The sequence below is a fragment of the Malus sylvestris genome, chromosome 7, assembly GCF_916048215.2.
Source record: "Malus sylvestris chromosome 7, drMalSylv7.2, whole genome shotgun sequence".
Classification (NCBI taxonomy): Eukaryota; Viridiplantae; Streptophyta; class Magnoliopsida; order Rosales; family Rosaceae; genus Malus; species Malus sylvestris.
The window spans coordinates 17,522,235-17,535,587 of NC_062266.1; the positions used below are offsets into that span (position 1 = coordinate 17,522,235).

The 13,353-nt window shown below is 37.8% G+C and overlaps 2 protein-coding genes across 2 annotated transcripts; both read left to right on the forward strand.

Annotated features, from left to right (window-relative positions):
• The first annotated feature begins 2,304 nt into the window (after nucleotides 1-2,304).
• Nucleotides 2,305-3,165, forward strand: LOC126627901 (BON1-associated protein 2-like). The gene has a single exon (XM_050297471.1). The coding sequence runs from the start codon at nucleotides 2,407-2,409 to the stop codon at nucleotides 2,941-2,943; it is 537 nt and encodes a 178-aa protein (XP_050153428.1). The 5' UTR covers nucleotides 2,305-2,406; the 3' UTR covers nucleotides 2,944-3,165.
• Nucleotides 3,166-12,550: 9,385 nt separating this feature from the next.
• On the forward strand, nucleotides 12,551-13,353 carry LOC126627721 (BON1-associated protein 2-like). The gene has a single exon (XM_050297237.1). The coding sequence runs from the start codon at nucleotides 12,644-12,646 to the stop codon at nucleotides 13,178-13,180; it is 537 nt and encodes a 178-aa protein (XP_050153194.1). The 5' UTR covers nucleotides 12,551-12,643; the 3' UTR covers nucleotides 13,181-13,353.

A 13,353-nucleotide genomic window follows, 5' to 3' on the forward strand; every position in this document is an offset into this window, starting at 1 on the left:
TTGCATGGTTCTTAAAAAGGTTTTCATAAAACTTCATGAGTCTTGCATGTTCATATTTGATCTGAATATCACAGACGGATTGCATGTTAGATATATGTTCTTGCTTGAATATCACGAGGAGAATATATATTAGGAAAACCTAACCTTCGAAGTAGCATGTGTAAATCGTAAGTAATTGGTAGAAATTCATAGGATTGCTGGGTGATGGTGGAACCCTAGTGCCTTTATAACTTGGTATTTAAAAATCTTTTCTTCGATTATATTAGTTTTTAATTAAAATTCGTTTTTTTTTTTAATTTACCCAATCTCAAACTCTATTTTCTCAAGTTTTAATTCTAAGTATTTTGATTAGGAATTGTTTCTACATAAATTATCCAAATAGTCCTTGAGGAAAACGACCTTACATGAGCATCTATACTATGATATCCTTGTATTCTTGCAAGTATTTCATGTGATTTTGACCCTATTTGCATAGACTTAAAAATCCTATCACATATGCAGAGATCGGAAGACGCAGAGATGAGGGTGAGGAGGACGAAGATGAGGGAGCACGGCAAGGACGACGTTGAGGGAACATAGAGATGAGGACGAAGGGAAGACGCAGAAAATCTCTCGGTTTGCTCTGGCTTACGAATCCGCCCAATTTTGGGGTTGCTCGTTAAGAATGGCTAAGGAGGTACTTAGTCCAAGCGAGTCCGGGTTAAGCTCATTAAAGCTAATCCGGATGCACACCAAACGTCGGACTATAGTCTAGTCCAGTCCAAGCCCTCTTAATCCTGTCAAACAAACGTGCCCTATGGGCAAACATGCGGAAAATAGGGTGAAAAGATCTTTGGTTCAGAAGTCGGTCCAGTGGCCAGAATCGGTCTTGGACCGGTCTGGGCCTTGGGGCGAGTAGCCAGAGTGAGTCCTGGAGCTGGGCAACCCGCCTGGTTGGTTGGGTCATGCACTGGGCTCATATGTGGGCCACCTGCCTGTGGGTTTGCGTTGCAATGGCTGCGGCTTGAGTTTAGGCCTACTGCTGCAATTGCTGCAGTGGGCTAGGTTTCCTGCCCTCAACCTGTTGTGGTATAGGCTCCAATTTAGGCCTCCTTCCCTAGGTGGTGATGGCAATGGCAACAAGGGCTACTACCTGTGGCCACATGGTGGTTGCTACATTGCAGTCGTGGTGATAATGGCGTTCCGCGACGGTGGGGCTTCTGTTGCTGTTGTGTTGAACCTCGAGGACCGTCTTCATGAGGCCACGTCATCGTCTTCGTTCTCTAATCCAAATCCTTAAATTATGGGGTTCCATTCGTCGTGGTTTCAGAATTTCCTTTCATTGTATCTTTACTCCAGGGACTAATCAAAGAATTTTTCTAGGAAAAATTTCAATGACTAGGAGCATATGAGAAATTCAACATAACAAAAAATTCCAAGAACCAAATTCTTCGAGCGTTTGAATCAGGCTCTCAATGAAAGCACCAATTTGTGGTAGCAAATTTTTTTCGCCTTTGATCTTGACGAAAATGTACCTACAAAACAATCAACACCTTTAATCAAAGACTAAGGTCTCATGCTCAATTTTGATTCAGTGTTTAGATAAAGAAGAAGAAATTAAGTTTTCAAATTATATAATAAACGCATTTATGCAAAGGGTTGAGTTTCGTAACAAATCGTGTAAATTCAATTCCAAGCATGACTCGGGAAAATTCTCCAACCATGCCACACACTACAGTTGGATTTCCTCTACAATTAGTTGCAAGTTGGAAACTTTATTCACCACGTGATAAGTCAGGTGGTGAGGAGAGGTGTATGAATGTATGTGTCTATCACATAGACGTTACAACTTCAATGATCATACTATAAAAATTGATCACTAGTGAGAGACTATCCATATGCTATGTTTATGTAGAAGAATTTATCCACATGAGGATAAGAAAGATAGAAGAAGGAATATATGTAATGCGAGAGCACTTTCATGTGTAACAGTCATACCAAAAAATTTCTCCACATGATTATTTAAAAAATACGTAAAGATAGTCCATATTTTCAGAATGTTTATCTCCACAATAAATTGTAAGAACAAGTTGCTTGAAAGTTTCCCTCCGCTATAAGAAGCGTGAACCAAGTACGTGGAAGTTTCTCTTAAAAAACTAAGACTTCTTTAAAGGCCCAAGAGTCAACTTGGAATCCATTCAACATTTTGTCAAGAAATCCATTCAACATTCGGCTCGTATTGTATTTCATCGTTCAATTTGGATTCCACAGAAACCACGTGGGTCTTTCTCTCTCCTTTCTCACACCCTTCCCTCAACACTCCTACATAACCTCCCACCCACACCTCTTCCCTCTCAACGGCTCTCACAATTCCCCTAACCTAACACAAGCAATTCATCAAACACTAGCGCGCACTCTTCATCGATCATGGCAGCCAATTCCCGGACGCTCGAAATCAAGGTGATCTCCGCTGAGAATCTGCAATTAGATAGAAAACCCATCAAGAAAAACGCTACCGTGACCGTCTGGACTGACGGCAACAGCCAGTTTTGCTCCACGGACACGGACATCGATGGGGGCGCCTACCCACGGTGGAACGAGAAGCTCGTGCTCAACTTCCCAACGCACTCCAAGTCCATCACGGTGGAGGTCCAATGCAAGACTTCGTCCGGCATCAGGACGATCGGGACGGCGACGATTCCGGAGTCGGATTTTGTTGGCGGGTACGTGCCAGAGGGTTGCATGCATTTTTTGAGTTACAGGCTGAGAGATCACAAGGGGGAGAGGAATGGGATTATTAATATTTCTGTGAGGATGAACGTTCATGAGATGTACGCTTGTGCAAGTTCAACGACGTGGTCTCACTCGCAGATGGGGTTTCCGGCGGATGGGAACAAAAGTTTTGGCGGCGGCGTTGTAACCGGAGTTCCAGTTTGGTGTGGTGCCTATCAGAAAAATTATTGAAGATCCAAGGCACAATTTCTTGTGCGTAAATATTACAGGATTTAGACTTTTGGTTAAGGAATATACAAACTCAAGGTCTTTTGTGTTGTTGAAAGAAATTTGATGCAACCATTTAATTCATTGTTACAATACTTGATTGTTTTTGTTTTGATTAAAAGAAATTTTCTCAATATCTTATAGTGATTGTAATTATATATTATCAACGCCCACCATTTCCTCAAATTTTCTGCTTGCACAACACATTTACAATGTGCCGGCACCAGGTAGCCGACAGCAAATAGGGTGAAATGCTTATTTAGTCTCTAAACTCTCACTTCAGTGAAAATTAGGTATCTGAATTATTTTTTGGGTAAAATAAGTCCCTAAATTCAATAAAAACTGCTAATTTGATCCCTACTATTATATTCAAAACTATTTTATCCAATTTTTCGTCAATTTAAATCACTTGACACACTTTAGGGTGTAATACCGTTTTTTTCTCGCCCATAAGCCCTTAACATGTCGTATAGGTTGCGAATCTAATATCTAATTTACCCTCCAAAGTTAACTCCATGCACTATTTCTTTATGAAAAATTACCAATCTACCATTCAATGTGTATCACATGCAAATAACGTGACTTAAATTGACAGAAAATTGAATATAATAGCTTTGAATCTAATATTAGGGATGTAATTGGTAGATTTTTATAATTCAATGACTGATTTTTTTGAAAAAAAATAATAATTTAAAAACCTAATTTTCACTTAAATAATAATTAAGGGACTAATTTGGCGGTTCACCCTTACATATATATTGCATATATACTAAACCAATTTACGCAGAAGCAGATAGGGAAGCAGTGGGTCAAATTCATTGTGATATTTGAAATAGCTGACAACGGCAACAGTCGAGTAATGCACACCACCTTTGACTTGATTAACCAGTGGTTGGGAGAAACGCATTACTAAAAACCCTAATCACCAAGGTAATTTACCACTTTCTAGCGATATTCTACCACTGGTCGTTTATTTACTAGTTACCTTATCAAAATTTGTGGACCCAATAAATTGTTGATCTATGAATTAAAAATTCATGAGTAAATGTTCTTTCACATAATACCATTAAAATTACGTCCAAAATATTGAGTTTAAATGGAATACGGATGAACATTTTAACAGAATTATCCAAAAGAACCATTGCATTGCATTGCATTGTGACAAGTTTAAAGACCAATACTCATAAATTTTTGGCTAAATTGAATTAATGGTCCCTGTGGTGATAGGTTATTTGGATGATAACCCTCGTGGTGAAAAAATTTGAATTTAAACCCTCGTGGTGAAGTTCCATTAGGATCCAAGCCCAAAATTAACATTGATGTCAACTTTTGTTAACATTTCCACCTTGGTTCTTTGGTTCTGCCTCTCCCTGCCTGGTTCTTAGCATCCCATCTCTCTCTCATTTTCTCTCCAGATTTTCGGCCTGGAGCAAACCAATGGATGTTTATCTGCATCCCAGCACCCAAATCATAGAGTCATAGCTATAGTTATGGAACATATGAATTAATTAACTAATAATTTTCAGCTCCAAAATAAAAGTAATTAATAGCAAATTTAAATAATTAGTCTGAGAAATAAAGTTTTATGAGGGTGTCGAGCCCACATTGTAGCTGTAGTTTTACTGATCGAAATCACAGAAGTACAGAACCTCTTTCTATTCTGGAGCCGACTGAAAATGTCGTGCTTAACAGAACACTGTTGTTCCTTTCTCTCCTCTCTCTGTTCAGCTTCCCTTCGTTATTTTTTATTTCCTTTTGAGATAAAACAATCAAACCTCAAACAAAGATAATTCTTCAGTGGATGATGATGAGGTCTGCTTACTGCTCCTCTTTCCATGTTTCTTGGGTTTTGTTTTGCTTGATTGGTGTGTTCTCAACAAATTAGTCCGGATTGGTTTTGTTGGTAGGTTCAGATTTCATCATTTCTACAGCTAACAAAACCAATCAAGAAATGTTAATCTAACAAAACCAACCACGGACACGTTAACAGAAAAAAGACGGAAATGTTAATAGGGTAATCTAGAAAAAAGACGGAGTGGGTTAACAGAGATGTTAATTTTGGGCTTAAATCCTAACGGAACTTCACCACGAGGGTCTAAATCCGAATTTTTTCACCATGGGGGTTATCTTCCTATTAACGTATCACCATGGGGACCATTAATCAAATTTAGCCTAAATTTTTAATTAATGGACCAAAACTCTAATTCCACTAAAACTTAGGGACCAATCCAAATTTGCTTTTAAAAATAAAAATTTCTAGTTTACCCTATATCTTCTTTTTGAAGTCCTAATCCTTCTTGAAAAATAATCCCCCACGCATTAATAAAGCATAGTAATCATCTATTCTATTTTCTGATTTAGCATTACAACAAGTTAGTTTACACTAACTTTATATAATATATCGATTTTGGGTTTGTAATTGAACATTAAAGTTTCATGTTCACCCCAAAATGGCCTGGCATAAGCATTCATTGAACGCTTCAATTGATCGCTTGGTCATTGGTCATACGTACCAAACTCTCAACCCTTACCTGGGACTATGCACTACTTTAGCTATGTTAGTCCACATGATGCTCATGTCACCCAATCCTATTTGAGCATTACAGTTGGTAACTGGGTACAAACCTGAAGTTTTGTACTTACGTGTCTTGGGTGGACACTTTATGTGCTAATTGAGCCGTTGCAATGTACCATTATAGGTCATCACAAAGGGATATGAATCAATGTCAATTTTGATTCTCGTAAGCCCTTACAAGCGATTATGTCACTTCAATTAGAACGTCACACATTCTTGAAGAATGAAGCGAATTATTATGGACGTCCCCACTATGTCTCATCTCAATCCCTAATCTAGATCATTGATGCGAAAATTAACTTAACACACAAATTTAACCCTCTTTTGACAATTGTAGTATAAGTATAAGTAGGGATCGTTCTGGACCGATGATTAGGAGGACTTGCTAATAACCTCTAAACTGACTCAAAAACATAAAACTAAACTTAAAAACACTTAACAAGATTCACAAGACTCAAAACAAACTTAAAATACTCAAAACAGCTTAAAACAATCAAATAAACTTAAACTAGACACTAGGAATGACTTTGGACGAAAATTGACTTTTACTTGAATCAAAACACTTAAAAACACAAATTAAAACAGATTTGAAACACTTTGAAACAAGAAACTAAAAAGGGGGTTTTGATTTGGATGAAGTTGTAACAAACAAACAAGTATGAAAAACTAGACAGATTGTAAAACGAATGTAAGAAATAAGATGATGGATGGGATAGCTAGAGGCTTTTTCTCCACACATGATATGTATGCAAATAATTCGATTTCCAGTTGCTACTTCATTGAATTATGAACGACAATGCTCCAAATTAACCGTGACATCACTAATTAACTCTCAGATTTTCCTTGTTTTATTGGATTGGATGACATCATTTGACAACCCAAAACATTCTTCAAAAGTTCCCTACATGACATCATAATAGAGATACAATCAAAGATCATTACGTTTAATGAAAATCATAAGCATTGACAAAGCACTTGCAACTATGACATCATGTCACTCATGCTAGGAATTGAACTTAACGCGATCGTTTATAAGCGACCTTCACTACATGTGAATATAAGTTTGTAACGATTATGTGAAACTTCCTTATACTCTAGCAACGGATTTATGCATGCCAATTAAGTGTCAACCCTTAATTAACAAATACAAATAAGTTATCAATCAAATAGTTAAGCCAATTGCATTCATGATTCAAGAGTTTATAACTGGAATTTATCAAATCATATTACACACATAATCATGGCTTTGAAATCACCCCTAACTAAGAGGGGTTTAGCCACTCATATTCATAACAATACGAAAGAAAATGAATTTAAACATTGGAAACAAAAGAAAGAAAACACATAAACGTTCCAACGATCCAAGTTGGACAGCAAGCATGTCCAAACACTTTCCTTCCCTTCCTTTGCTATGGCACAAGGTGTTGGTGAGTGTTTGAAGGTTTGTTTGTATGGAAGAATGGATGTAAAGATGAATGGATGTGTTTGGATAAAGGTTGTATCGAAATGAGGATCAATAATCAAGCAAAAACTGAACTATATGGCTGCCACACACACTTCCTTTTATAGAGGAAGTGCACGGCAATGGAGGGAAATTGGTGGTGTGTGCAATGATTCAAGGATGAAAATGAAGTAATGATGCAAAGCATGGGGGGTAAAATGGAGTGGTGTTGCAGCAATGAGTGCATGAAGTGGTGTTTGAAATGATTCAAAGGTGAAAGTGAAGTGATGATGCAAAGCATGGAGGGTAAAATGGAATGATGCAGAAATGAGTCAAAGGTGCAGCAAGACTCATGATGCACGGCATAGGATTCCAAATATGGTGGATGGTGCATCAATGAGTGCATGTAGTGGAGGTAAAGGTTGTATGAAATCTGATGGGTGAAGGGGACAAGGAATGTGCAGCAATTGAGTACAATGATTCAATGTTTTGGTGCATGAAATCAGAAATAATGAAGGAGACAAGGGTGGTGCACGGCATAGATGGATAATGAGTGTAATGGTGCATGAAATGAGTGCAAGAAATCTAGTGCATGAAGGGGACAAGGGTGATTATGCATGACATGGGTTGGAAAGGTGAGTAAATGGTGAATCAATGAGTGCAAGGAGGTGAAAGGATATTGTGCACATGGAAAGGAAGTGGAATGGTGCAGCAAATGAGTGCAATGAGGGAACATGGATGAATGTGCACGGCATGGGTGGTAAAATGAAGTGATTTATGGCAAAAAATAGGAAAGGAATGGCTCCCTTGCACGGCAAGGAAGAGAATGGTGAAGGATGGTATGGCTTGGACTTTTAGGGCAGGTTTAGGACTTGTAGAATATATAATGAAATGTCCCAAAGTATTTAGGAACCCTTTGTGTGACCAAATCTTTGGTAATTTAGGATTAGGAAAGATAACGACAAGATAAGGCAAGTTTGACTAGTCTTTCCTTATTCTTAATGGTTTCCTTGTCTTCCTTGGTCCTCAATTTATTTTCTTCCTTTCCTTGGCACATTCCTAGCTTCTTTAGATCTTTAATTTTGTCCAACCACTTTGCTCCATGCATGTGATATCCATTCCATGCCCAAAACTGCTCCAAAAGACACCAAAATGCACTTCTTTGCCTCTTTAACCCTTTGTACCTACAACCACATGAAAATGGCTTGAAATACTAAATCAACTAAGAAATAACAACATAAATGCACAAGAACAAGCTAACTAAGTCGCATATGCTCCTATCAATCATCAGAGTGGTACCAGACGCTTTATCTAATCTAGTAAATGTGACAAGATCACATATACTAGCTGCAAACATGTTTGCAATGATTTATGTATCTAGGTAGGCCGCTTCGCCTAGTGGTCGGCCTAGTATATCGGCGGCTAGCCAATCAATTTGTTGTCTGCCTAAAGTGCGATAGATCACTTGGTTTGAAGGATTCACCTTATCAGAAGTGAAGGAATATGGCACAAACAAATCCCTCCTTAGATTGTTGTCTCAATCATTTCCATCTCATGAGACTAAATCTGGATTACTCCCGAGGCTTGAAGTTCTTGGTCCAGCATACTAGTTTGGATGAGATATAGAATTGGCATGAGATTATCATCAATGGTGTTTCAATTATATGGTACCTACCGACATAAATGAAAAGTAAGGATATCGAACCACATTTCGTTGATTACTAATAATGTAGAATTGAATGGTCAATTAGAAATAAACAAAATATGTCGAAGGAGATAAATGAAATAATGTGATATAACGCTGAAGACTTCTCTCATACGCCATGTGATTGATTGTAGCATATAAACGTCGTTGTAACGTATCTTTGAAATCATGATACAAAATATACATGGAAGTTTTAGAATGACTTACATGTACTGATTTAAATAAGTTCTAGACCATAGAACACCCTTTCAGTTTAGATGAGGCTTTCACTTTACGGATGCAGAACAATCCGGGCAAATGTGGTATACTCGTCTAAGTGAATATTTGATCAGTTAGGGATATTGCCTCAGCATGTACAAAATCCAAAATTGCTAGAATTGCAGTTTATGTCAATGACATGAATCTTACTAAGACTCTGGAAAAGCTTAAGAAAACTGACTAGTAACTGAAGTCGGACTTTGAGATGTATAATCTTGGGAAAACTCGACGCTACCTCAACTTGAAGTTTCGAGCATGGTTTTGATAGTATTATGGTCCACTAGTCGAACTAGACCCAAAAGGGGTTGCTTCTGAGTATAATCTTGATCATCTATACATTAGATGCAAATGAGACCTTTACGGAGGTTATGGAGCATAAGGGTTCATATCAAAACATGTAACACCATATTTGAGTGCAATTGGCGTGTATTGTACTTAGCTCAATGAACTAGATTGGACGTCTCAAGTGCTGATAATCTTTTGGCAAAAAGCACCACTGCGCTTACACGCCACCACCAAATTAGGTGTTAATGACGTTTTTCTGTTACTACGGATTTGGGCTTACTCTATCATTATGCATCTCAGAATATATCACACCCCCTTGATCTTCGGCATGATACCTACAATGTGGGAATCGAAATTAGAATCTCTGTCTGATCCGCACAATGTACTTTCCCAAATGGTTATGTCTTTACTGTTAAGGAACACTGCAACATTTTGGAGGTCAACCAGATAGACCTTAGTTGTGAAATCTTTGAATTGTTCCAAGACTCATTGTATATCATCACGTGAGAGATATAGTTGAGAACTCTTGTTGAGCATATTCGAATTCCCTACAATTTTCATCTATCGTTGAGTCCCAACAACGATCCATGAAGATAATGACATATGTATCGATCAGATCATGATACATCCAACATGTCAACGCCAAGCATATTGTACCTACATCAGTATAAGCATTATAAGATTGAAGTTAAGCAGTTCGATCCCAGACAACCTTGCCGACCTCTGCACGGATTCACTGTCGAAGTATACCTTCCAGATGCTTGTTTGAGGAATTGGTATGCGTGACTTTCGCATTTGTAATGCTTGCAGTTTTATTTGGAAATTCTATCAAATTGAGAGGGAGTATACATAAGTATACTCACTTGACCTTAATTTACTTTTTTTTCCTATGCTTAGGAGCACTTTTCCCATTGGATTTTTACTACCAAACTAGATTTTGACGTGGTACTCATCTTGGGCTGGTCATACCCTTGTGTACATTCTACTTGCATCCTGAGGACTTATAGTTTTGACTTAATGCAACTTCTCAATTTTCTCCTTTGACTATGGGTTTCTATCCCACCTTAGGTTTTGCTATAGCAAGGTTTTGTGAGTTTTACACCTATGCATTCTTCTGTTTGTTTTGAGACTCGCATTCGCTACTTGTGCCGACTAGACGAGACGACTTCATCAACTGTTCTACATTTTCCTGAAAATGTGACGTGTCATTGATGAGTAGATTTTATATTATATATTTTACCCTATTCTTTAGTATATTTTGGAAGAATTTTGATACTTTGAATTGTATTTTCAATATAGGACTTCCGAGTTCTTATGGAGCAAAACATGACCAAATGGATGAATTTTGGAGTAATTCCAGTTGGAGGACGTTTGTGAGTCACTTAGCTTGATCTCAAAATTTGGGATTTTTCCACCAAGTGGTTATTTTCTGGCAATAAAATAAAAGAGTGATGCGTTGTGCTGGAAAATGACGTTTTTGGGCTTAAATTGCGTTTTTGGAGCCCAAGATGACCTCGAATGGTTTCGTGGCCTTTTGGAGATGTGTTTGGAACGTCCTACTCTTTAACATAAGCTATCTTCGGCCGGATTTGGAGGAGATCTGAGGCTAAAACGTAGTTGGACAAGTACTTGGCAGATTCTCCTAGTTTAATTAGGGTTTTATTTTCTAAGATATTTTATTATTCTTCTTAGTTTCCTAATTGGAATAAGAGATATGTTTTAGGATTTGTGCCATGGCTTAGCAAATATATTGCTTTACCATTCTTAGTTTTTTTTTTCTACGCTTTCTTTTATGCAACTTTGGAGATAGAGAGCAATTGCTAAGGTTTTTGGAGATTTTCTACTTTAAGGTGTTTTCATTCTTTTTATTTTTCATAATATTTCCTATAATTTCAATTATGAATATCTGTAACTAATTTCTTTTGCTAGGGCGAAGCCTTGAGCCTTAGCATGAATATGTGTTTTTTATTTAATTGCTTATGATTGATTGCATGCACACTTTGAATTATTAATCACTGGTTTAAACTATCTAACTTTCTTAATCCCTGATCACCATTAGGATCTTTAGAAAAGTAATTTGATGCAATTTTGGTCAGAAGGTTCCCTGAAATTGACGCTGGCTTCATGTGGTTAATAATTGTAATTTCACTTAAGATGAACACCATGTCTTAAGGATTGCATGGTTTTTCAAAAGTTTTTCATAGTGCATAATTAGTCTTTCATGTTCAGATTTAATCCAAACGTCCAGACGGGTTGCATGTTAGATATACGTTCTATGTTGGAGGTTCCAAGTAGAATATGAATTAGGAAAATCTAACCTTCAAAGTGGCATGCGTAGATCATAAGTAATTGGTAAAAATTCATAGGATTGCTAAGTGATGGTGGAACCCTAATGCTTTCTTAATTTGATTTCTCCAAAACTTTTCTTTTTCTTTCAGCTTTAATATTGCAGGTTGTTTTACTTTTATTAATTAAATTCGTTTTAATAAAGTAGGTTATAAAAATCAATCATCTCAATTTTTACTTTACAATAATTAATTGGAATTTGGTTGTTTCGAATTATTTAATAATCCATGTGAAGAACGACCTTACAAGATCCCTTTATACTACAGTAACCTTATCATTCTTGCAAGTAATATAGGAGTTTTTAACCCATTTGCATGTGTGGTGAAATCCCTATCGGTCATCTACTTGTGTATTTGCACACTCAAGGGGGAGCATTGTGATATACATTCTAATACATATTGTGATTATGTAAATCCTAAGTATAGATAGATTAGGAATTCTTTGGGATCTAGAAGATCTTTGCCAATAGACTTTGTATTACTTAGAGATCAAATTTCTCTCCTCCTTATTACTATAAATAAAGGCACAATGACTGGGGAATAACACATAATTTCTCAAGCCCAATCGCCACTCTCTTTGTCTCTATGTCGTGCCCCTTTATTCTCCCTCAGTTAGATATAGACCACAACAAAGTAGAGATAAATCTATGTTTTCAAGAGGTTCAACTTCGCAATAAATTGTAAGAACCAATTGCTTGAAAGTTTCTCTACTTTATAAGAAGCGTGAACATATTACATGGAAGTTTCTCTTTAAAAACTCATAACTCATAACTCATTTAAAGGCCCAAGAGTCAACCTTCCCAACTAGGAAATTAAATTATACTTCTGCCACTCACTTTCCTATCCATTCAAAATTCGGCGCGTATTGTATATTTCAACGTCCAATTTGGATTCCACAGAAACCACGTGGGTGTTTCGCACTCCTTTCTCACACCCTTCCCTCAACACTCCTATATAACCTTCTACCCACACCTCTTTCCTATCAACGGCTCTCACAATTCTCCTAACCTAACACAAGCTGTTCATCAAACACTTACGCGCACTCTTCATCCACCATGGCAGCCAATTCCCGGACGCTTGAAATCAAGGTGATCTCCGCCGAGAACCTGAAATTAGATCGAAAATCCATCAAGAAAAACGCCTCCGTGACCGTCCGGACCGACACCAACAGCCAGTTTTGCACCACGGACATTGACACCGAAGGCGGCGCCCACCCACGGTGGAACGAGAAGCTCGTGCTCGACTTGCCAACGCACTCGAAGTCCATCACAGTGGAGGTCCATTGCAAGACTTCGTCCGGCGTCAGGACGATCGGGACGGCAACGGTTCCGGCTTCTGATTTTGTTGGCGGGTACGTACCGGAGGGTTACCTGCATTTTTTGAGTTACAGGCTGAGGAATCACAAGGGGGAGAGGAATGGGATTATTAATATTTCTGTAAGAATGAAGGTTCCGGAGATGTACGCTTGTGCAAGTTCAACGACGTGGTCTCACTCAACGATGGGGTTTCCGGCGGCTGGCAACAAAAGTTTCGGCGGCGGCGTTGTGACAGGAGTTCCGGTTTGGTACGGTTCCTATCAGAAAAATTATTGAAGATCCAAAGCTCAATACTTTGTGCGTAAATATTAGAGGATTTAGACCTTTGGTTAAGGAGAATACAAACACAACGTGTTTTGTGTTCTTGCAGGAGATTTGATGCAACCATTTAATTCATTGTTACAATACTTAATTGTTTTTATTTTGAATAAAATAAATTTTCTGAATAA

Excerpts from the sequence above, each read along its gene's own strand:
- LOC126627721 (XM_050297237.1), top strand. The coding sequence starts at position 12,644 with ATGGCAGCCAATTCCCGGACGCTTGAAATCAAGGTGATCTCCGCCGAG.
- LOC126627901 (XM_050297471.1), top strand. The coding sequence starts at position 2,407 with ATGGCAGCCAATTCCCGGACGCTCGAAATCAAGGTGATCTCCGCTGAG.